This window comes from Idiotropiscis lumnitzeri, chromosome 16, assembly GCF_059441095.1.
Source record: "Idiotropiscis lumnitzeri isolate Australia: NSW breed Sydney's pygmy pipehorse chromosome 16, RoL_Ilum_1.0, whole genome shotgun sequence".
Lineage (NCBI taxonomy): Eukaryota > Metazoa > Chordata > Actinopteri > Syngnathiformes > Syngnathidae > Idiotropiscis > Idiotropiscis lumnitzeri.
Window position 1 is genome coordinate 16,844,478 of NC_142406.1, and position 20,951 is coordinate 16,865,428.

General features: G+C 52.2%; 1 protein-coding gene across 2 annotated transcripts; it reads left to right on the forward strand.

Moving 5' to 3' along the window:
• The first annotated feature begins 232 nt into the window (after nt 1-232).
• On the forward strand, nt 233-20,529 carry cica (capicua transcriptional repressor a). Of its 2 annotated transcripts, none has more exons than XM_088318498.1 (22): nt 233-446; nt 5,642-9,084; nt 9,246-9,516; nt 11,435-11,569; nt 11,740-11,896; nt 12,994-13,096; nt 13,301-13,483; nt 13,579-13,705; nt 13,957-14,165; nt 14,638-14,773; nt 14,959-15,041; nt 15,125-15,707; nt 15,862-15,995; nt 16,121-16,257; nt 16,587-16,806; nt 16,981-17,146; nt 17,223-17,365; nt 17,742-17,869; nt 17,937-18,088; nt 18,311-18,445; nt 18,518-18,643; nt 18,740-20,529. In XM_088318498.1, exons 2-22 carry the CDS (start codon nt 5,818-5,820, stop codon nt 19,033-19,035), a joined length of 6,891 nt encoding a protein of 2,296 aa, XP_088174624.1. In that variant the 5' UTR covers nt 233-446; nt 5,642-5,817; the 3' UTR covers nt 19,036-20,529. The 2 variants fall into 2 exon arrangements, with proteins under 2 accessions (XP_088174624.1, XP_088174625.1); XM_088318499.1 differs by having other exon boundaries at nt 13,957-14,123.
• The last annotated feature ends 422 nt before the right edge of the window (nt 20,530-20,951 follow it).

The window sequence follows — 20,951 nt, forward strand, 5'->3', positions numbered from 1 at the left end:
TTAAATAAGAGCTATAACCCGCCACTTCCGCGTAGTCACGCCCCCAGAGATACCCGATTGGCCAGCGCCTCCTCGGTCTCCCAACAGCTGTTCGGTGTTTTCCCACAGCGCCATTGGCCGCCTTATTCCGTCAATCAAATTTACTTTCTGGCCTTTTCCCGCCCCTAGCTCATCTCTTCGCGCTGCCATTGGCTACTGTACCCGTCCGCGCGTCACCATTGGCGGAGACTGTTGGTTGTCAAGGCTTCGGGGTCTCCATTCACCATTTTGCGACTGTAGCGTAGAATGTACAGGGCCACTAGTTTTTTTTCTCGCCTCATTTGAAGTTGCCTCGCCGGAGAAACATGAGCGACGACTGACTGGCAGCCGCGGTCGACCGGAGGGGCCTCCCTTGCCCTATTTTCACCCGCGGACTCAGCCGGGCTATCGTCCACACTAGCCGAGCGGTGAGTGCGAGCTAACTAAAGCTTCTCCTGCAGCAACGCAGCGAGCCGCTAACACGCTCACTTTTCGTCGTATTCTCCTTTAACCTTCTTATTTTCGGCGTATTTTTTTTCTGCGGGGACGAGCTTGTCGTGCGCGTGGAAGCGGGACGTGAGCTAAGACGAGGGAGGGAGGGGAGCGAGAAAAAGGGAGCGGTGCGTCTCGCCATAGTGAGCCTGGCTCAAAGTTTTCCACAAGAATTAAATCCAACGTCATAACTAACAAACTGCACCGACCGCTGCGTGTTTAGCGCGCTGGGTGTCCTTATCACGACTGAGTGCAAGAAAGGACCGGTGGATGGAGGCGTGGGGGTGGAGGGGGGGGGGCATGTCTAGCGAAGGGCCTTGTCGTCCAAATGTAGTTTAGAGGGGGAGAAAAAAAACATTTCGAACGGGGCCAATGACGACGCGAGTGCGTGCAAAGTTGTGCGGGAGACCTCAGCTGTCATGTCACACAGCTGTCACTCTCAGCTGACACTTTGAATCCACTTGGAATGCTTGTTGTTGTCTGGCGCAGCTCATTTCTCGGTGGCAATAAGAGGCCGGGAAAGAAGCTCGGAGTGAGAGCAGAATTTCCATGCGGCCTAGTGTGTGTGCGCGCGCGCGCGCGCGGGCGGGCGTGCGTGTGCGTGCAGACCGGGCCTGCTTGGCTTGCCTGCATGCATGCATGTTGTCAGGCTTGCAAAAATTCACGTCGTCACTTGCTGCTTTTGTAATAGTCTACTTTATTATATCACGTGGTACTCCTTATTGACCAAATATGAGAAAAGTTTTAAAATATACCGATTGTGATTTAATGAATTTCCTCATTTGCACGCCCCCTACCCTCATGAGGATAAGGGCTGGATTCGTCCAAAATTGAATATCAAGTGAAATACATTTGTCGAACAGTCTACTGTCAACTTGGAACATCCAGCATGTGCTCATTAAAATGCGAACGGTAGCCATAAATGTATCTCTGTCGTGGTGCGAAATCAATTCTTATAAAAGCCCTGCAGAAATTCAGTGGAGCGTAACAAACACATTAAGTAATCGTCATCCCATAATATCTCGCCACCGTCTCAACTTGCCGCTGGTGTGAGTAAACAGGCTCCACTCCACGCAGGCCCAGCTGTAATAATCCTGTTACTCTCTCTTAGTTATTCCCCCATGCACACAACAACGTATCTTTTGTGCATGACAAATAGTCCGTCCACAGGCTTCATCGTGTGTGGAGAAAAAACTCTGGATTTCATTTCCCATATTTTGCCTACAGGAAATCATATCAATAAGTTGTTTACAATCCACATTTCCAAACTTGTAAGTCACTTTTCAACCTTCTTATATCAGCGGTAGGAAACATATGGCACCAGGCGTGTGTAAGGGCCCACCTTTCTTTTTGATAGCAGACTATATCATTTGCATCATGACCCAATTAGCAAAAAGTTGTTTGAACGTTTTCGCAAAATACCAAAAGAACGGTTTGAGTTATTTTATTATTAATATTGACTGCATATTTTCCCTCCACTTTTCAAAATATATATATATTTTTTTGTCACTAAAATTGTCGTCTATTTGATATTGTCTTTTTGTTTCATGCATCTTTTTAAATAGTTAGTAAATTGATTGTAATTAACAATTATTTACATTTAATTTATTCAAATTTTTGTTAAATATTTACTTGGTTGTAGGTTACTATTCAATGAAATTAAAAAAAATATTAAAGTGAACTATTTTACATCCACGTTTTATCATTCAAATTGTAATAAAGTAATAATTAAAATGTGGATGCACGTTTTGCAAAATGTATTTTACGCTTAAAAAATATATTTTATTTTACAGATTATAATCCCTCAAGGGGAAATTCAACTCGCACGCTACTGTGCCTATTTTGTTCCAAATCGCAAACACACACAAGCACATGAGGCCCCTGAGCACAAAAGCGCGCGCACCCTTTTTCTTACTTGTCATGCAAGCGTAAAAATAAATGTCTCATTTGGTCTGCGAGCAGCCGCCGCACTTCAACACGCATATTTGTGCCACATTTGACACTCAGCGACATCACTGCAGCATTTTGCAACATTTACATTCCGGTTCATGCTCAGAACATATTTTTTTCTTGTCACGAGAGTGGATGGGTCCCTTCTGGACTTATCTGTTATTACAATAATAATAACAATAATACACTTGTGTGTACTTTGCAGTCCTTGTAATCGCGCACTTGTGTGTGCAGACCTTCTCACGGCACTAGAACAACAGTATCAAAGGAGTAAAAAAAAAAATAGTTATGGAAGTAAACTTCATAATTAGCGTATGTGTCATACATTATTAGCAGAAGCATTCACGTTTGAGTCGTGACTGTGTGTGGTCGACTAGAGTGGCGTTAAAAAGTGTACACACCCCTGTTCAAGTGGCAGGTTTTTTTTGGTTTAAAAAAAAAAAGACCTATACAAATCATAAAATAATAATAAAAAAAAAAGTTCCACATTCAATGTGACCTATAGCTGGTGCAACTCGATCAAAAAAAAAAAAACCTGTCCCAAAGCGTGAAGCTGCCACCAGCATGCTCAACAGGAGATTCGGCGTTGTTTTGGAGACGAACAGTTTTATGTTTGCACCCAACATGCCTTTTGGAATTAAGGCCAAAAAAATTCAACCTTGCTTTCATTCCCACTTGTGTTTGTGTTTGCTTATTTTTGAACACAGCCACAACTCAGTTCAAACAGGGTGTGCACACTTGTGCAACCGGATCATTTCAGTCACTCATTTTGAATTCCCCTCGTTAAAATATAGATTTATTTTGACAAATTAATTGATTTGTACAGTTCATTGGTCATATCAATGATGGAAAATGTTTGAAATGATTGATCCTTTTGTGTAATATGTTCACACCATAGGACAGGCCTTTGAGCAGGGGTGTGTAGACTTTTTATAACCGCTTCCTTTCTGATTTGCAAAATATTATGAGATGACGTTTGGTTCGCTAGTCTATGGCATTTTGCATTGTTTTGTGGTTTGGTTCCATACATGATTTATTCTCTGATTTATATTTCAACTGCAACTGGGACTTTTCTCCTTCAACCCATGGAAGAGTCTGTGCTTCTTGGAGTTTAATCAATACGCTGAATTTCTGCTTCCTGTAAGTCAAGCGTGCATTTGCAACCTGGAAGGAATTGACGGCCTTGTCCTTTAATAATTATTCAATTTAGTTTGAATAACCCGCAACACACGTTGTAACTTTTCTTGAGGCGTAGCCATTTTTTCGGAGGTCTCCGCAATTCGTAAATATGTGTGATCACCCTCTCTGGTTGATATTACTCGTCAACTTTATCGATTTGTAATTGCAAATGGACTTTGTGGCCTTCCTCTCGACGTGTTCCAGAAGCGCCGCGGGTTTCACACGGACGAGCGCGAGTTGCATCAGGTTTTTAGACGCCAGCGTGTTATCATCGGCCCCGTAACTGCGCCACCAGTTGTTGCTCCGCCCTGCGAGCAACAAAGCGCACTCGCACACTCACTCCCTCCACCTCAGCTGCGACTACGCCAGGCTCGTTGTGCTCGCCATTCCAACACGCCACTACCTTGACTCTCGTGTTTGCGAGTCAACGCCGACAACCAGTCCATTCGTATTGTCTGCCGATCGCTTTTCATATTTGATCTCGTTGTCAGTGGGGCCAGTCTCGCTATTTTGGTTTTCCCCATCGGGCCCCCAAAAGCACACTTGATGACTTTTCATGTCTTTCAAACTCCAACAGCAAGAAGCCGTGATGTCACTCTTTTCCGTCTTACGTGTTGTTGGTTTTGGCGCTTTTAAAGCGCTCTCGGACGCCAGGCTTGGGTGAGACCGCCTTTTGTATTATTTTCTTAAATCTGCACCGTTTAACTCCTGACTGCACCAAATCCGGCGTCAAAGACCAGAGGAGCAAAAAGTTAAATAGTAACAACAAGAAGCCCTAAATCAATCTGATGATTTTTTTTTTTTCTTTAGAGCGGAAGCACAAGTGAGCAAGCAAAGCGATTGGCAAGATTATGACTGCTTCATTCTCAATGTGAGCAAAGCGAGAGCGCGAGGAGTCTAAAATGAGTTGCGGGGGTCGTGACGGCGGTCACGTTGAAACGAACATCCGAGTTCGCTCAATTCAAAATCCACCGCGAGATGCTAAGATTGTTGTCAAGATCCAACTTGAACCAAACATTTCAAGCTCGCTTCAGGAGCGAACCTTGAAAGCTCACGTTGGAAGCGAAGCTAACGTGAGTCAAAATATATCATTTGATAATCATTTCAGATTTGAGCGCCAGCACAAGTGTGAGCAAACTCTGCGATTCCAACAATTAGGTCAACTCCCTTCCGAATGTGAGCGACGGCGAGTCCAACTCAACGGGAGATGCGCTCACGCGTGAGCCAGGCTGAGAAAAGGAGGAAAGAAGTCAAAGGGGAAGTTAGGTAATGCGCTTCCACAGGAAATGGAGTTGGATGGGGCGCATCGACTCTGCTTTGCGACACGCTAAACGGATAAAGGTCGCCGCCGAAGAGGAGGAAGGAGTGAGGATGAGGGTGGGTGGGCGAAGACACAGCGAAACGGAGGCTTTGAGTATGCGAGCGAGCAAGGAATTCCCCCGCCCCCGCCCCCCCGGATAAAATACCGCGTGTGCGCGTGTGTGGGAGAGCGAGAGAGAAAGTGAGCGCTCGTCGGAAGACTGCAAAGTGTTGGTCCATGTTTGACTTCAGCCGCCGCCGCCGCCGCTCGAATACGTTTAGCCGCCTTGTATGGATGCGACGTCTTGTTTAACACCGTGGGGTGTTCATCAAAGTGTCAACGAGTCCTATTCATTGCGACAATAAACGCTTAAACGTTGGCCACGAAAGAAGAAGCGACAACGCTGCGCTTCGTTCAAGTTTGCAGCAAGAGTTTATCTGAGCGTGATTGTTTGTCTGCGAGGAAGAGAGCAATTTTTTCCTCCAATTAAATGCAAACATTTGCACAACAAACGTCACGTTATTATTATGAAGTTATTATTTGTTGGATGAGTGGCAACAAGTGTTCGCATCGGTTAGTTGTGCCATTTGAATTTTATTTTTATCGCTGTGTCATATCATGACAGAAAAGAAAATATATTCGTGTGGAGGAGTTGCGTTGTTGTGGCCAAATTGTGATTGGCTCTTCATTCTTGTCTTTCAGTATCTCTGGAATCAAGTGAAGAAGTCGCCTGCTCGAGAAGCGATGACAGCGAGGAGCCCTTTGAGACATAACTAGAGACAAACGAAGAAGGGGGTCAAAGGGGGGGGGGCGGAGCAAGCGGTGTCGCACAGCGAGGAGACGGTCGCGTCGGACGCAAAGTCGAGCTTCATGACAAGATGAAGCCGCTCAAAAAGCAGGGCCGGCGTTCCCCCCCCTCCACCCGGGCCAAAGGGGGGAAGCGGCGGGGTGCCGGCGAGGACCCCGAAGGAGGCGAAAAAGGCGCCGCTGATGAAAACCAAGACCGAAGCGCGCAAGGCCAAGACGGCTTCTCTTTCTCGTCCCAGTCGGAGTCCGCCGACCCCGTCAGAACCGGCGACCCTCGCGACGGGGACTCGCTTGCCATCGACTCCGGGAAACCGCAGGCATCGTCGGACGATCGAGCCGGACGTTCGGCGTTGAGCGACGGCAATGCCAGCAGCCGCAGCAACAGCAGCACGCCGAGCGCCAACGGCAGCCCCAACCCGACGTCCAGTCGCAAAACCGCCACCTTTAAGGCTCGCGTTCCCAAGAAGAAGTACACATCGGAACACTGCTCCGTGGCCGCTGGCGGTAACCATGGCAACCTTGCCTCCAGGACCCCGCCTCCTCTCCTGGTGAGCGGCGCGGCGGGGTGGTCGCGCTCGGGTAGCCCCACGAGCCTTTCCCACCCCGACGGCAACGCTCAAAGTCAAGAACGGACGGCGGACGGCAGAGAACGACCTCAAGACGCTTCCCCCGGACCGCCTGTCCTGTCACCGCGAGAAAGGCCACCAGGACGGGCGGAGGCGGCCAGGGATGCGGAGCGAGTGTCGCCCAGCCCTCTGCCTCGCTGCTCCTCCACCGACACGGCCAGCGAACACTCGGCCGACCTGGAGGTTGTCGCCGATGTTTGTTCCCGGCCAGCCTGCGCTCTCCCCGACGCGCTTTCGGACGCGCTGGCCAGAGGACTGAAGAATCAGCGCGTTCTCGCCCGGCAGATCCTCAGAAGGAGCGATGAGGACGGGGGCGCCGAAAGGAGTACCGACTTGGTGTTCTGCGCTGGCGTCGTCCGTCGAGTCAACGGCCAATTTGGAATCCTGGAAGTGCAAGTGAACGGGCAAAAGACGCTCTGCCGCTATCCGTATCGACACATCAGCCCGCCGGGCGTGGTGGACGTCATCCTGGATGCCCCTCCTCCCGGCGTGCACACGATTCCACTCGGCACTCGCGTCTGCGTGCCCTTCAGCAACGAGGACGTCGGCGGCGAGGGCCAGTGGTACCGAGAAGGCGTGGTGACTCAGGTGGACACTCACCCGGCCGTGGCCAACCGCTACCGGGTTCTGCTGTGTGACGAGCGAGTTTCGTCTCCGAATGACGATGAGGAGGACGGGGCGGCGGGCGGCGCCACGCAGGCCGTGTGGGTGTCCAGGCAAACGCTGCGGCTCCTCGTGCCCCCTTGGGACCTGGACTTGCCGTCACGGGACACGGAAGTCGGCGCCGGAGTTCACGAAATGGCGGCGGAAGACGGCGAGGAAATGGACGTGGAGCAGGAGGTGTGTCGTCTCAGCCGGGGGATGGCGCCGGTCGTCGGGTCCTTGTTGGGGAGGGCGTACCCTCGCCTGGCTCCCGTCTCCTCCGCACCGGGACACACCCTCAGCGCTCCAGTCACGCCGGCCTCGGTCCTCAGCCTGGCGCCGGGGCCCGAGTGGGACGTTGAAAAAGATCTCGCGAGAGAGCGAGAGCTCCAGAGAAAGCAGGAAAGAGAAAAGGAGATGATCGCCAAGCAACAGCAGCAACATCATCACTCCTACATGCCGCTCACCCCCGAGGAAGACATGGAGGTGTCCCGCTTCAACATGGTCCCCATGGGAGCACTCATCGCCGGGCCCAAACCCATGAGCGTTCCTCAGCACCGCCACATTGTCTCCAAGCCCCCACCCGGCTACCTCAACCCTCATCTGTCTGTGGTGCAGGGAATTGGGATTCCCTCCGGCCACCTGGCCCTCAACCCGCACCCGCCTCCCTCCCCGGTCCTGCTCGGTCTGGACCCGGCCGTGGCAGCCGGTAGCGCTGTCATTTCCACTGCCCGGCTCCCGCCCCTGCCCCCCCTCCCCGCCGGCATGTCCTCCTCCAGGGCGGAGAAGGCATCCGGAGGCGGAGGTGGCGCCTCCGCCTCCGGTTCCACTTCTTCCTCGTCTTCGCGTTCGCGCACCCCACTGACAGCCGCCCAGCAGAAGTACAAGAAGGGAGACGTGGTGTGCACGCCGACGGGCATCCGCAAGAAGTTCAACGGCAAACAGTGGAGGAGGCTGTGCTCCCGCGAGGGCTGCTCCAAAGAGTCTCAGCGCCGAGGATACTGCTCCCGACACCTCTCCATGAGGACCAAGGAGATGGAAGCCGGCGGGGGGGTGCGCGAGCGAGGGGGCGCCAGCAGCACGGGCACCTTGACGCCGTCCGATTTGCGACTCGGCGGCGGCCGAGCCAGCTCCGAGTTCGACTGGGATGAGACGTCGCGGGAAAGCAGCGAGGCCAGCAGCCGTGGGGGAGACTCGCGGCCCCGTCTGGTCCTGCCGTCCTTGCTGCCGCAGGACCTCTCTCGCTTTGACTTTGATGAATGCGAAGCGGCCACCATGCTGGTCTCCTTGGGGGGATCGCGTTCGGGCACGCCCTCCTACTCGCCCATCTCCAACCAGTCTCCCTTCTCCCCCACGCCGTCGCCGTCTCCCTCGCCGCTTTTTGGCTTCCGCCCGGCAAACTTCAGCCCCATCACCGCCCCCTCCTCGCGACGTCATCGCCAGCCGAGTGGCACCAAATTGGGCTCTTTGGGTGGCGAACGGGAGCGACACCTTTCGGGCATCGTGCCCACATGTCAGAGCAACCTCACTTTTACCGTTCCCATGAGTCCCAGCAAGAGGAAGCTGGACAGCCACCCGCCCCCTCCGCTGGCGGCGCTCCACGACTACCCGCCCAAACCGGAGCAACAGCAAATGGTCGGGGTGGGGGGCGACGTGAACCTCGGACCCGCTGCCTTCAGAGTCCTTTCCCCGACGACCCCTTCCTCGCTGACGTTCCCTCGGCCGCGTAGCGCCACCGGCAGGCCGCCGTCCTCTGCCGCCTCCACCCCCCCGCCCATGCTGGTCTCCCCCACGCCCCCCTCCCCGCTGCCCCAGGAACCCTCCCCGCGTCGCATCGTGCCACTGCGAGATTCTCCTGTCATCGTCCGCAACCCCGACGTCCCCCTGGCCAAGTTCTCCGACGGCCCGCTATCGAGGCGGGAGAGGAGCCGATCCCGGGAGCTGAGTCAGGCCCGACACGCGGTCCCTCCGGGCCTTCAGGCGCCGGTTCCCATCAACGGAGCCACGACCAATGGCGCCGTTCTCCTGCGCAACCCCGCATCTGCCCTCGTCCTCGTCACGTCCAGCTCGGTAAGAAAAACACCATTTCTTTTTGCTTTTCTTTCCAGAACCTGAATTAATCCCACCGAGGCGCTGCTTTGCGTTGCCATTGTCAAAGCGGATTCAAACTTTGATTGGCGGGTGACCCGGGCAAGGTTGTCTCACCCAAGCGTTCTGCTTCCGTCACCCAGTCCCTCACCCCGGCCTCAGCCGGCCACGCCACCCTTTCAAGTTCGTCCGCCGCCGCTTCGACGTTGACCAGCGCAGGCCCCGCCCTGTGCTCGTCGGGCTCAGGGGGCCGCGAGAGAATGCTCGAGCGGCACCGGGAGGCCGCCGGTGGGTCCTTGCCGCAGCCGGTCGCCTGCCACCCAACACCCACGGCCCTCCTGCCGCTCATTCTGCCCGCCGAATCGTCCCACCCGGCACCGCGCAAGCAAATCATCATGGGACGTCCCGGCACGGGTAAGAAAGTCTCATGATACTGAGAGATGTTCGAAATTCGGGTTCATGGAATTTTGCGGCTTCACTTTTTAAAAAAAAAAAAAATAATAATAATATTATAAAAATATTTGAAATACAATTTGAAGTGTAATAATCAGCTTTGATTGACCAAATAATTCTGGGACGAAGCTCATTTCTACTTTTGCAAAAGATGATCCTTTGTATGATTTTTAAAATGCAAACTTATTTTTTCATTGTGGAGAATGATTTTGATTGGTTTGGATGATGATTGCGCTCGATGAAACAGCTTTTCTACGAAAGCAGCTTACGTGAGGATGAGAACAACGATTTCAACTCCAACTTAAATGAATTGATTCATTCTTTCTGGTCACGCCGCCCTGGCTGCTTATTCTGAACAATTATGTTGTTTGTCTTGTGTGTGTGCTGCCATGCGTAGTATCTGCGCGTGTGTTTGCGCGCCGTGCCAGGGGTGTTGCCCTTTATACCAGCGCGTGTGCGTGTAAGAGATAACGAGTGTGAGTGAAACTCTCAAAGGGTGAAAATATTGACATGTCTAGACATGCCGCGCGGAGTGCAACAAGGACGTTGGCGCACGTGCAGAATCAGAGAGGGCATTGAGTGTGTCTGATCACTGAAAAAGGAGCTGCGGTGGTCTACGGCTGGCGTGTTGTCATGGTGACGCGTTGGAAGAATTATTGCACGAGCTGATTAGCCCGGCGCTAACGCCCGCGCACACATCCTTCGCACGGCCGCCAGCCATCTGCCTTTGGAGCGTAACGTCGCCTCCGCTCTCTGTGCCTTGGAAAAAAAGAAAAGAAAATGCAAAAAACACAAAAATCCCATTTCACATCTGGATTTTTGTCATTTTGTCATTCAATATTCTTTTTTGGGGAACCGATCCTCCATTAATTGTTGCACTGTTTCGTGCTCCCGCTAAAATGTCTTCTATAAAAATAGTGCTGTGGCGCCATCTGGGTGGCCTCTTCCTATTATCAAGTAACTGAACTTTTGGAAGGCGCTCAATTTTGTCCGGAAAAAGTCTTTGTGGCATTTTTAGGCAATTCTGAACCTTTTCGATTGGGCGTGGACGACTCACCAATTTTCGCAATTCGCCTCGGCCTCACGGGACCACAGAATAGCGCAAAAACGAGCCTGGCGGGCTGCAGGAACGATAAATATTTAATACGCTGACTTCCTCTTCTTCGTGCTCTTCGTGACGCATGAGAGCTCAGTGCTGCCCGTACCGAGTTGTGGCACAACTCGGTACTACACTGCAGGCGCGCAACTCTGAATTCAGACTTGGCGGTATGCTGTAAAAAATGTGCGCCGCAGCGGGTGTTCAATGTATGCATCTAAAAACAAACAGGAGGCGGCGGAGGCCCCCACGGCTGCGATTGCTCCTCAATCTAAATATAGAGCAGCCGCATTGGCATGAGCACCAAGTGAGGCGGGCGGCGGCGGGAGTGACAACTCCGCAGCGGTGTGACTTCACCTTGACGTGTTGGCTCGCATCGGAATGCCGTTGTTTTGGTTTGCCGCCGCGGAAATTGTGTATTTTGATGCCATTTGGTCATCAACGATCGTGACTTTCTCATCGGAGCTGAAAAACCTTCTCCAAAATTGCCGTTGTTAAAACAATCACGTTTTTTGATGCAGACTCCGCTATTTGGCAGAATAAAATTCAGATAAATAATAAAATGACATGCTTACAATAAATTAATTAATTTTATAAATTAACTTTGGCTGTTTTTTTTTGCGTAATATTCCAATAATAAAATCATTTCATGAGAATTTTTTTTTTTTAGAACATTTACAATGCCAGAAAAAAGATGCGTTGTTTTTTCTTCTTTGGAGATTTTTGTCCAAAAAAACCATTTGTGCCGACCGCTTCCCTTTTTTGTGTGCAAACGCACGGCAGTGTGGACCAACGTGGAGCCTCGCTCTGTGCCTGTGTTCCCTTGGCACTCGCTCGTCCCTTTCCTGGAGCCCAGCCAATCAGGAGTGGCCGCTCAGCCCGTCGTGGACGGCCAGCACATCGGCAATCAAAGCCAGGGTATGAAAAAAAAAAAGTAGCGAGTCACGAGCGTTAAGCTGTTGTTGTTTTCGAGAAAAGTCTTAATAAATCCTGAAGCTAAAATTGTCCGTCATTTCTGAAAATGTCATTTCAACTTTTTTTTTTTTTCCGAGATGAACGTAGCAATTGGTGCTGTTGCGACGTTTCAGAGCCTCGTTGCGGCGTGACCTTGGTGGGTGACGGGCGACCCGCCGACCTGGAGCGGAAATCGCCTGCTCGTCCGCCGCCGCCGACCAATAACAACAACGCCCCGGCGGTGAGGGGCGGGGCCGCCGACAGCGAGACGGAGAGCGACACGGACGACCCGTGAGTACGCGCCGAGACCGTGTGCGAGGATGCGTGCGTCTTTTTAATTATTATTTTTTTTAGATTATTCCAAGTCAGATTTATGACAAAACATTCCAAATGTCCTGTTATGGTGAAAATGCTTACTATTGCCCAAATCAAGGCATACTTTTTCAAGTCTGAAGTTGCGTGGATAAAGTGTCAGCCGTGTATAAAGTCGTGTTGTCTCGTTGCGAAATGGCGCTTTGATTTACGTGTGCACTCCACGGAAGCACCACTTGTTCTCCCTCTCAAGGATACTCCTCTTACACACACACACACACGCACGTCGTGTTGTGAAATCTGCCTCCTCTGAGAGCGCGACTAAAATGGTGCGATGCCGTCCTCGTGTGTGTGCGAGCTGCTCGCTGGCTGCGCTCATCACGTCTGATTCTGTTTTTTCTCTTTCACGCTGACTCAGACAGGCTGTCTGGTTTGTAGCGTGTGCTCCTTTTTTTTTCTGCTTCTTTTTTTGTCAAAGAAATGTTTGAGAGTCGTTGCGCTCACAAAAGGCCGCCGCCGTTGCCGACAAAAAGGAGAGCCTCCTCCTCTTCCTCCCCCGTCGTCTGACTTCCAAAGTCAACATGTTTGTCTCACCTTCGCGCTTTTGAGCACGCGTTCGGACAGGATAGCTCAGGTGTCGTTCGCGTGTTGACTCAGTTGCTCACGTTGCGACGTTGCCATGGCGACAGACGTTACATCACCGGCCACTTCATTAGGTACACACGCTAATGACACCCATTGCAGCAGCTGCGTGCAAAATGAAGTTCTTCGATTGTCCCTCATCGAATATCCGGTGGGTGCAACATGTGTTATCGCAAACATCGGCGACGTAACGCTAACGAGAAAGAATTATTGAAAGGAAGGATAGTACTAAGGATCCATTTTTCAAGAAAACAATCTCGTGAAAAATTATGATAAATGATAAAAAAAAAGGATCTTTTTTCTAGGTAAATCATTTTCATTTTTTTTTTGAACAAAATTCTTTCATTTCATTTTAGTTTTAATTTATTTGTTATATTTTGTGTATGTCAGCAAAAAAAAAAACATTTTAGGAATAATCTTTTCTTGCACCGCAGCTTCTCCCCCGGCGTTGCGGCCAACGACGCATCTCCCTCGCGTGGCCCCGCCAAGAGACGCACGCAGTCCCTCAGCGCCCTCCCCAAGGACGCAGACAGGAAGGTCAGCCCGTCGTCATGACGACGAAAGTCACACCAAACCATCATTCAGTTTGTGGGATAAGAGTTAAGCCGATGAAATTGACTTTGAGGTCCGTTTGGTCACGTGAACAACCCCCGCCAAAAAAAAGAAAAAGTTGACAACAATGGAGCAATTTTGCGATTCTAAATGTGCCCGACCCCCGACAGCCGTTTCTTTGTTTTCCAGAGAGAGAAAGACCACATCCGCCGGCCCATGAATGCGTTCATGATCTTCAGCAAGCGCCACCGGGCGCTGGTCCATCAGCGACACCCCAACCAGGACAACCGAACCGTCAGCAAGATCCTGGGCGAGTGGTGGTACGCGCTGGGCCCCAACGAGAAGCAGCAGTACCACGATTTAGCCTTCCAGGTCGGGACGCGTTCCAAACCTTTTTCCTGCGTGACATCATCGGGCCGTCTTTCGGGAGCGAATTTGTGATTGTCCGACCGCGCTCTTCGTGGCAGGTGAAGGAGGCCCACTTCCGAGCCCATCCCGACTGGAAGTGGTGCAACAAGGACCGCAGGAAGTCGCTGTCTGACGGCCGCGGGGCCCCCAAGGAGGCGCGGGAGAGGAGCATGTCCGAAACTCTAGGTGGGCGGGGCTTGCGCTTGTGTTTGCCATGACGATGACACTGAAAGCACATAAATGGAAAATCCTGATGGGTGGAATGGGAAGTTTTTGCCTTTTCCTCTTCTCTTCTTTATCTGTGCGGCCCGTCGTCCAGTACCATCTCCGCCGCTCGCACGGTTCTCCTCCATGAGGAAGGAGCGCCAACGAAACCTGGAGCGCCACATTTATGAGCCGCAAGATGCAACATTTCAGTTCTCCTACCTTCTCCCCAGACCCGCAATTGGAGGCTCCGGCGCCGGAGGGCAAGCTGCTGAGCTCGCCGTGGACGTGTGGAGGCGAGCGGCAAGCGGGCGGGCCGTTGGCCGGCCAGCACCCCCGTCCCAGAGCGTTCTCCCACAGTGCCGTGCACGGCCTGGAGCGCCGCGGTGACGGCGAGAAGGTGGGAGGGACGCTTACGTCTGCTGGCAACGTACTCGTGCGTGTGCGTGATTATGTCGTCGTCGTTCCCCCACCGGAACAAAAGTGTGAATGCAAACAATGTCAACAGCGCGAGCGTGTTTGTGTTTGTGTGCGCGCACCCACCGCCGCCATGCGTCTTTCACGCCACTCAAAGCGAGTCTCTGTGTGATCTCGAAACATCTTTATGCTTTTCAATGCCTTTGAAGTGTGCAAGATAAAAAAAAAAAAAAGCACACGCCAAAGAGCCCGCGCGTCTCGGAGGCGATCGGTTCACGCTGCTGCCACATATCCCCAAAGAAATCAAAAAATCTAAATCTCTAGAACAAGTTAAAAATGTGACGGTGTCTGTAGAAGCCATTACGCTTGTTTCGTCGTTTAGTTGCATGTTCAACATACGAAAATTGCTCATTTCAATGTAAAAATCATAAAATGGTCTTTTCGAGTGCAAACGTTTCCCACTGCAAAATAATCGAGTCTTACTTGGTTTCGTTCAGGAGGACGGGCCCGTTTTTTTCCGCAACCGGCAACTGCCGCCATCTTCCCACCACCAGGGCGGCGCTAGCGAGGACGTCACCAGTGACGAGGAGCGCATGGTCATCTGCGAGGAAGAGTGCGACGACGATGTCATGGGTGCGTTGGAGTTCCCTTTTCCCCGCTTTGCCAACGGTGAACGCTTTTGTTTTTAGCGCCACCTGCATTTTGATTTGATTCCTGTAAAACTGAGACAGAGACTTTAAGTTTAATGCTCGCATGCGAGAAATTCGCGCCCGCGTCGCAACTGATTGTTACCTGACGTGTGTGACGTCTGCCTTCAGAGGATTCGTGTCCCGAAGGCTCCATTGACCTCAAGTGCAAGGAGCGAGTGACGGACAGCGACGAAGACGAGCCCGACGGACAGGTAGGACTGCTTCAACGAGCGATAAAACCAAACAACAACAAAAAAGCATCGTGAAGTAAGCCGTCTTTTTCCCTGGCCTCCAGCCTGGCTTCCAACCGCTGCCTCGCTCCTCCCTCGCGTCCCCCCCGCCTCCCGACCAGTGTGCTGAGAGCAAGAGGAAGAGCGGCGGCGATGCGGCGGAGGAAGACAACAAGGGCGGCTCCATTGAAGGAGAAGGTGGGGGCGTGGCCTCCCTGCCCGTTGGGGGCGCCACTCCCGACACGCAGGCTGCGCTGCGTCCCGTCGACGCCCTCGGCTCCCCCCTGCAAGATAAGAACGCCGCCGTCCTGATTGGAGGGAAGCCGCTGCCCGTCGCCGCAGGGGGTGGGTACCTGTCCCCCACCTCGCCTGGTCCCGGCTTAGCTTTCGGGGGTTCCTTGGTGCCCGCCCAACCTGTCAAGCTTCTGCCCCACGCCCAGCCGCCCCCCCTAGCTGTAATCAGACCCACTGCCACCACTTCCCCCGTCCCTCCTCCCTCCGCTAGTGGCCCCAAGTATATCCTGCCGGCCCCCGAGAGCCCCTCCCCGCCTGAGCTCACCTACCAGCAAGTCGGCTCGGTGCCCACTGACGCCCCCGCGTCGGCGAATGGCGTGCCGCCCTCGGGGGCGGCAGTGACAGGAAACAGAGGTGAGTCGCCGTTAGCCTTTCAAAATAAAATGTGTACGCCCGAGTCACTCCAACGGTCCCGCCCCCGCCATCGATTCTTGTGTCGGTACCCCGGCCCACCTGTCGCATCGCTATGGCCTCCATTCATGTCTCCCTCTCACTCTCTCGCTCCCAGTCCAAGCACCGCCGCGGAGTAAGATGTTGGTTCCCATGGCGACGGTCCGAGCTGAGTCCACGCCTCCGCATGCGCCCGTTTCCTTGTTGGCTCCGCCTCTTCCTGTGCAAAATGGCCCCGCCGCAGGAAACAAGGTGGGAGTCCGCACATGGAGACATTACAATGCAACGCAATCATAAATAAAGAAATAATAAAAAAAATAAAACCGATCAAATGCTAAATGCATTTTTGGGCGTAATCCTTGCCGTGCTCGCCGCAGATCATCCAGATCGCTCCCATGCCGGTGGTCCAGAGCAACGTTCACCATGGGAGCGCCTATCCTGTTTCCATGGCAACAGTGGTGGCTGCTGCCACTGCGCCCCCGCAGACCCTCCTCCTGACCACGCCGCCCACCAGGTGGAGATTACCTGAGCGCCTTTCTTTTTGCTGCAGCCAACTAACAGTGGACATTTTTTGAATTCTCATGACTCGAAACGGGTTGATACTGTGTTGTAATTACCAATAGATACCACAAGATGGCAGCAAAGGACAACTTATTACAGTCATCGTTTAAACAAGCATGCTTGGAAATGTTTGAATGGAAATGACAGCAACTAACGTCTTCTTGTTAATTAAGCTGCATCTCTTCCACGAAAGCTCAATGCGGCCCAACATGTTGTGCCGCAACCCTAAATTGGGAATTGTCTGTGTACTGGAAATGTTACCTTACCACTCATTGCCTGCAGGATCACCTACGTGCAGTCCAGTTCAGGCGTTACCACGGCGATTCCCCAACAAGCCCAGGTGCCGCCGCCGCCGCCGGGCGCCGCCTTCCTCTCGTCTCCTTTGACCACGTTAGGCTTCGCCGCCATTGCGCCGGCCGGGCACCCTCTCCTGGCTCCGGCCCCGAGCCTGAGCGACCACAACCACAATGCCAAGACCGCCTCTGCCAACGCTGCTGCGCAGGTAAAGACCAGGAAGTGAAAAAAGTGTGTGAGATATGTCAAATGATTTATTTTCAAAGCCTATTTGGGATTTGCACGCTAGATGGTGGAGGTAAACTCCCCCCAAAAAATTCTTTAGAACGCTTGCCACCAACAGTTGGAACTTATTTTCAAACTAAACGCTTTATCGCATCAGGTTCTTGCCACCATCTATCCCGCCGCTCCCACCGCCCCTTTGGCATCCAGCCTGGTCACCATGACAACCGCATCCCCAGCTGCGAACACGGAGGTTGAGGTGAAAAAAGAGCTCAGCGAGCAGGACGTCCAGGAGGAAGGCGGTCAACAAGTCGATGACATCAGAGGTAAAATGAGATGACCCATGATGCGTCGCACCCGAGCAGCTTAGCAGCGGTCCAAAATCTTACACGCCTCTTGCAGAAAAACAAGCCGACGACATCGGTCGGTTCATCAAGGAGGAAAGTGTCAAACTGGAGGACGAGGACGAAGCGCGGGAGGGCCAAATGAAGGAAAGCAGGGATGAGAAACGACGACGAGAGATCGAGGAAGAGGAAGAGGGAGAGGTGATGCCAGTTGAACTGAGCATTTACCATCAGTTGCATTTATTATGCGGTTTCGTGCAACGCGTATTAATTTCTTCACCTCCGGTACGCTAAGGCTCAATTTTTCAACGTGAGAAATCACCCTGCTCGTGCTAATCTAGAACAGTTTCATTCAGGCAATTTGACAACTTGTTTGTTGAATTTGTTGTGTTTTTTTTTTAATTATTATTATTTCCGCAATTGTTCAAAAATGAGTAATGTTATGCTGTCTGTCAACATGCCTTGCTGCACTGTTTGTACTCAAATATTCAGTATGTTATTTCCGTTAGCCCATCTATGGCGTTTTGCTTTGTGCAGCCCTTTTGTGAGATTTGCTCTCGTCCGTTTCTCGTCACAGGCTGGAGCTCCGTCTTTTCCTAAACCGCCTCCTCAGCCGACATCTTCGGGTTTGGACCCGCCGCCGGCGTCCAAGAAGATCAAGTTCCGCCCGCCGCCGCTGAAAAAGACGCCCGATTGCCACGACAAGTGAGCGGCGACGCAAGCGAGCGCGCTCTGCCGTTCGGCGTGCTCACGGGCTCGCTTCTCCGCGCAGGCTTTTGTCGGAGACGTACTTCGAAGAGCGTTTTGCTGAGCTTCCGGAGTTCAACCCGGCCGAGGTGCTCCCCTCGCCCACCTTGCAGAGTCTGGCCACGTCCCCTCGAGCCATCCTGGGCAGCTACCGCAAGAAGAGGCGCAACTCCACCGGTAACAAGCGGCGTCCTTCTCTAATTTGGACTTTCCGGACGTCTTATTTATCTAACTTATATATTTGTCTGTATTATTGTTGTACTGCACTGGAGAGGGGAGCCCTCTAATCTCGTTGCACACTTGAGCACAATGACAATAAAGGGATTTCTAATTCTAATTCTAATTTTTCTTCTCTGCTTAACTTTGATTCGTGCGGTTGTGTTTCGTGGGCGCACAAAGACGTGGAGCCGGCCTCCGAGGACCCGAGCTCGCCGAGGAGGAAGACCCGCCGCCTGTCCAGCTGCAGCTCGGAGCCCAACACTCCGAAAAGCGCCGCCAAGTGCGAGGGCGACATCTTCACCTTTGAGCGAGCAGGTGCCGACGGCAGCCAATCGCAGCTCCGCGCTCGTCCGGTCGCCGTCCTCACTCCCGTCGTTGCCTCGGCAGGTATGGAGGGAGAGGATCTCCTCGGAGACCTGGACCGCGTGCCCTTCTCGTCCCTGCGTAGAACTCTGGACCAGCGGCGGGCGCTCGTCATGCAGCTCTTTCAGGAACATGGCTTCTTCCCGTCAGGTGAGCCTCCCGTCAAGACGTTTGAAACTTCAACATGACAGATGAATTCATCCGTTGCCCGCCCCTTATTTCTGCTGACCGCCTCCCCACCCGCAGCTCAGGCCACGGCGGCCTTCCAGGCCCGCTACGCCGACACCTTCCCCACCAAGGTGTGTCTGCAGCTGAAGATCCGGGAAGTCCGCCAGAAGATCATGCAGGCCGCCACGCCGGGGACGCTGGAGGGCGGCGGCTTCTCAGCTGAGACCGGCGGTCCCGCGCCCACGCAGAGCTCCTCCGCCTGCAACCCGTCGCTGCAGGACGACGGCGGCGGCGGCGGCGGCGGAGGAGGAGGAGCTGAACATCTGGACGACAAAGACCGAAAGATGGAGGAGCCCAAAAGTGAAGGTTTCTAAAAAGTGAAGAATTTTGGATGCAGGCGCTGACTCTTAATCTGACCTGGGCGGCAAAATAGTGGAACGTGCTTTCATAACAACGATATTAAGAAAAAAAAAAAAAAAGAGTCGATGTTGACTGGAGGAAAAAAAGTACGACTTCTGCGCCCAGGTCTGCACTCAGCACATTTGTACAGTAGTTTGTAGTCGGGACACGAGCTCTGTTCTACACACACACACATTTAGCAAATCAGACTGTTACTCTTGAAAGGTAGCAGCCAGGAGGCGCCACCCAGGACCACACACACAAGTGAGCACATGTAAAAAAAACAAAAGCAAAAGGCACTTTGTCACTAGTTTTGCTGTTGCCAGCCAGCCCTCAGTTGCCATCGACTTGACCTCTCGGTCCGTCCACTCCTCAGCAAAGTGGCTCCGGATGCAAAACCACAACCCCGACGACCTCCACTCATATTCCACGGCCCCTCGATGCTGCGCGCGCACACACATGCAGTCAGTTTGGCGTGTGCGTGCGCAATGCCCCCCTGCTGTGACCAAGCCATGACCCCCCCCCCACCCTGCACAGTTTAGTCAGCGATTGTAAGGTCAAAATGAGCGATCTCGCCGTGATTCCATTGTGACCAATCTTTGCGCCTTCCGTCGCCGTCGTGTGGGAAAACGGAACATGCAGGCGACCTAAAGACGTTTTGTTTGATGGAAGCTGGATGGGAGGTTAAATCCCAGCCCTCCCAAAAAAAGAAAAAAACTAAAGTTCATATGCAAAGCAGCAACAAGATGTCAGGCTCACCGACAGAGAGAAGAAAAAAAACTAAACAAAAAAAGTGTACCGCACTTCTTGTCCGCATCTCCCCCGTCGGATCCGGTGTCGCTTTCTTTGGTTCAAGTGGAAATAAGCAGTTTTAGCGTGGCCTGCTTTTTTCTCGTGGCTTATGTTTCTTCTCCAGCATAGAGTCAAGAAAATCTCACACACACACACACAAAAAAAAACAAGACTTTGGACTTTCGAATGAGGGGATGTTATCAGTTCCCAGACTGCAATCTTGATTTTAAATGTACTAACGTGGGGGGGGTGTGGGGGTGTCCCCCCCCCCAATCCCCGTTGTCTCTTTGTAAAATGTTGAAATCAGGTGTTTGCACAATCCGTGCGGCCCGTCTCGAGTGAGAGCGCCGCAAGTTCAATCAGGAAAGTATTGTTTTTAGAGATTGTTTGAGTAGAGCAGACAATAACCTTGTTCCACGTATTATCAATCACCTTTGACCCTCAGTGACCCCGCCCCTTCCCTCTCTCAAGCGTTGTTAGAAAGTGCCCTTAAGCACTGGTCCCGGGTCAAGCGCTATGTAGCTCAGGATGGTTCTGGTTCGGGTTCAGTTCAGGGAAAGCAGATCCTAGACCAGCCCTGGAGGGCCGTCTCGGGAGACCTCCCCTCTTCCCTCCCTTCGCGACACTTTATCCTTTCCCATCAAATGGTGCAATAGGACATTTCTTTTTCTGGGGAATTTTGGGAGGGTTTTTTTGGGGGGGGTTGGGGGGTGGGGGGGGCTCAGTGCCATAGAGGATGACAAGCGGTGCAGTCAAGTGAGTGAGCGGAATGTGATTCTGTGGCTTACCAAGAAGTATTGGGGTCACGCTGCAAAGAAGAGAAACATCAAAAAACATCTTGGAAAAAAAAAAAAAAAGTCAATGATATGAGTGTGGCCCCAATACCCCTTGGTAATATCTTAGCTCTTGTATTAAAAGGAAAAATAAATGAATGGCGCGATTGTTGTTGAAGAGATTACAGTGTGTAACTTTACTAAAAGTAAAAAAAAATAATAATAATTCTATAGCACTTTGTGGCTCTCGGCTTTGTTTGCTGAAGAGTTTGGAGGGGTAGTGATTGTTATTATGGGTATTGCTTTTATTTCTCTGTAAACTGTTG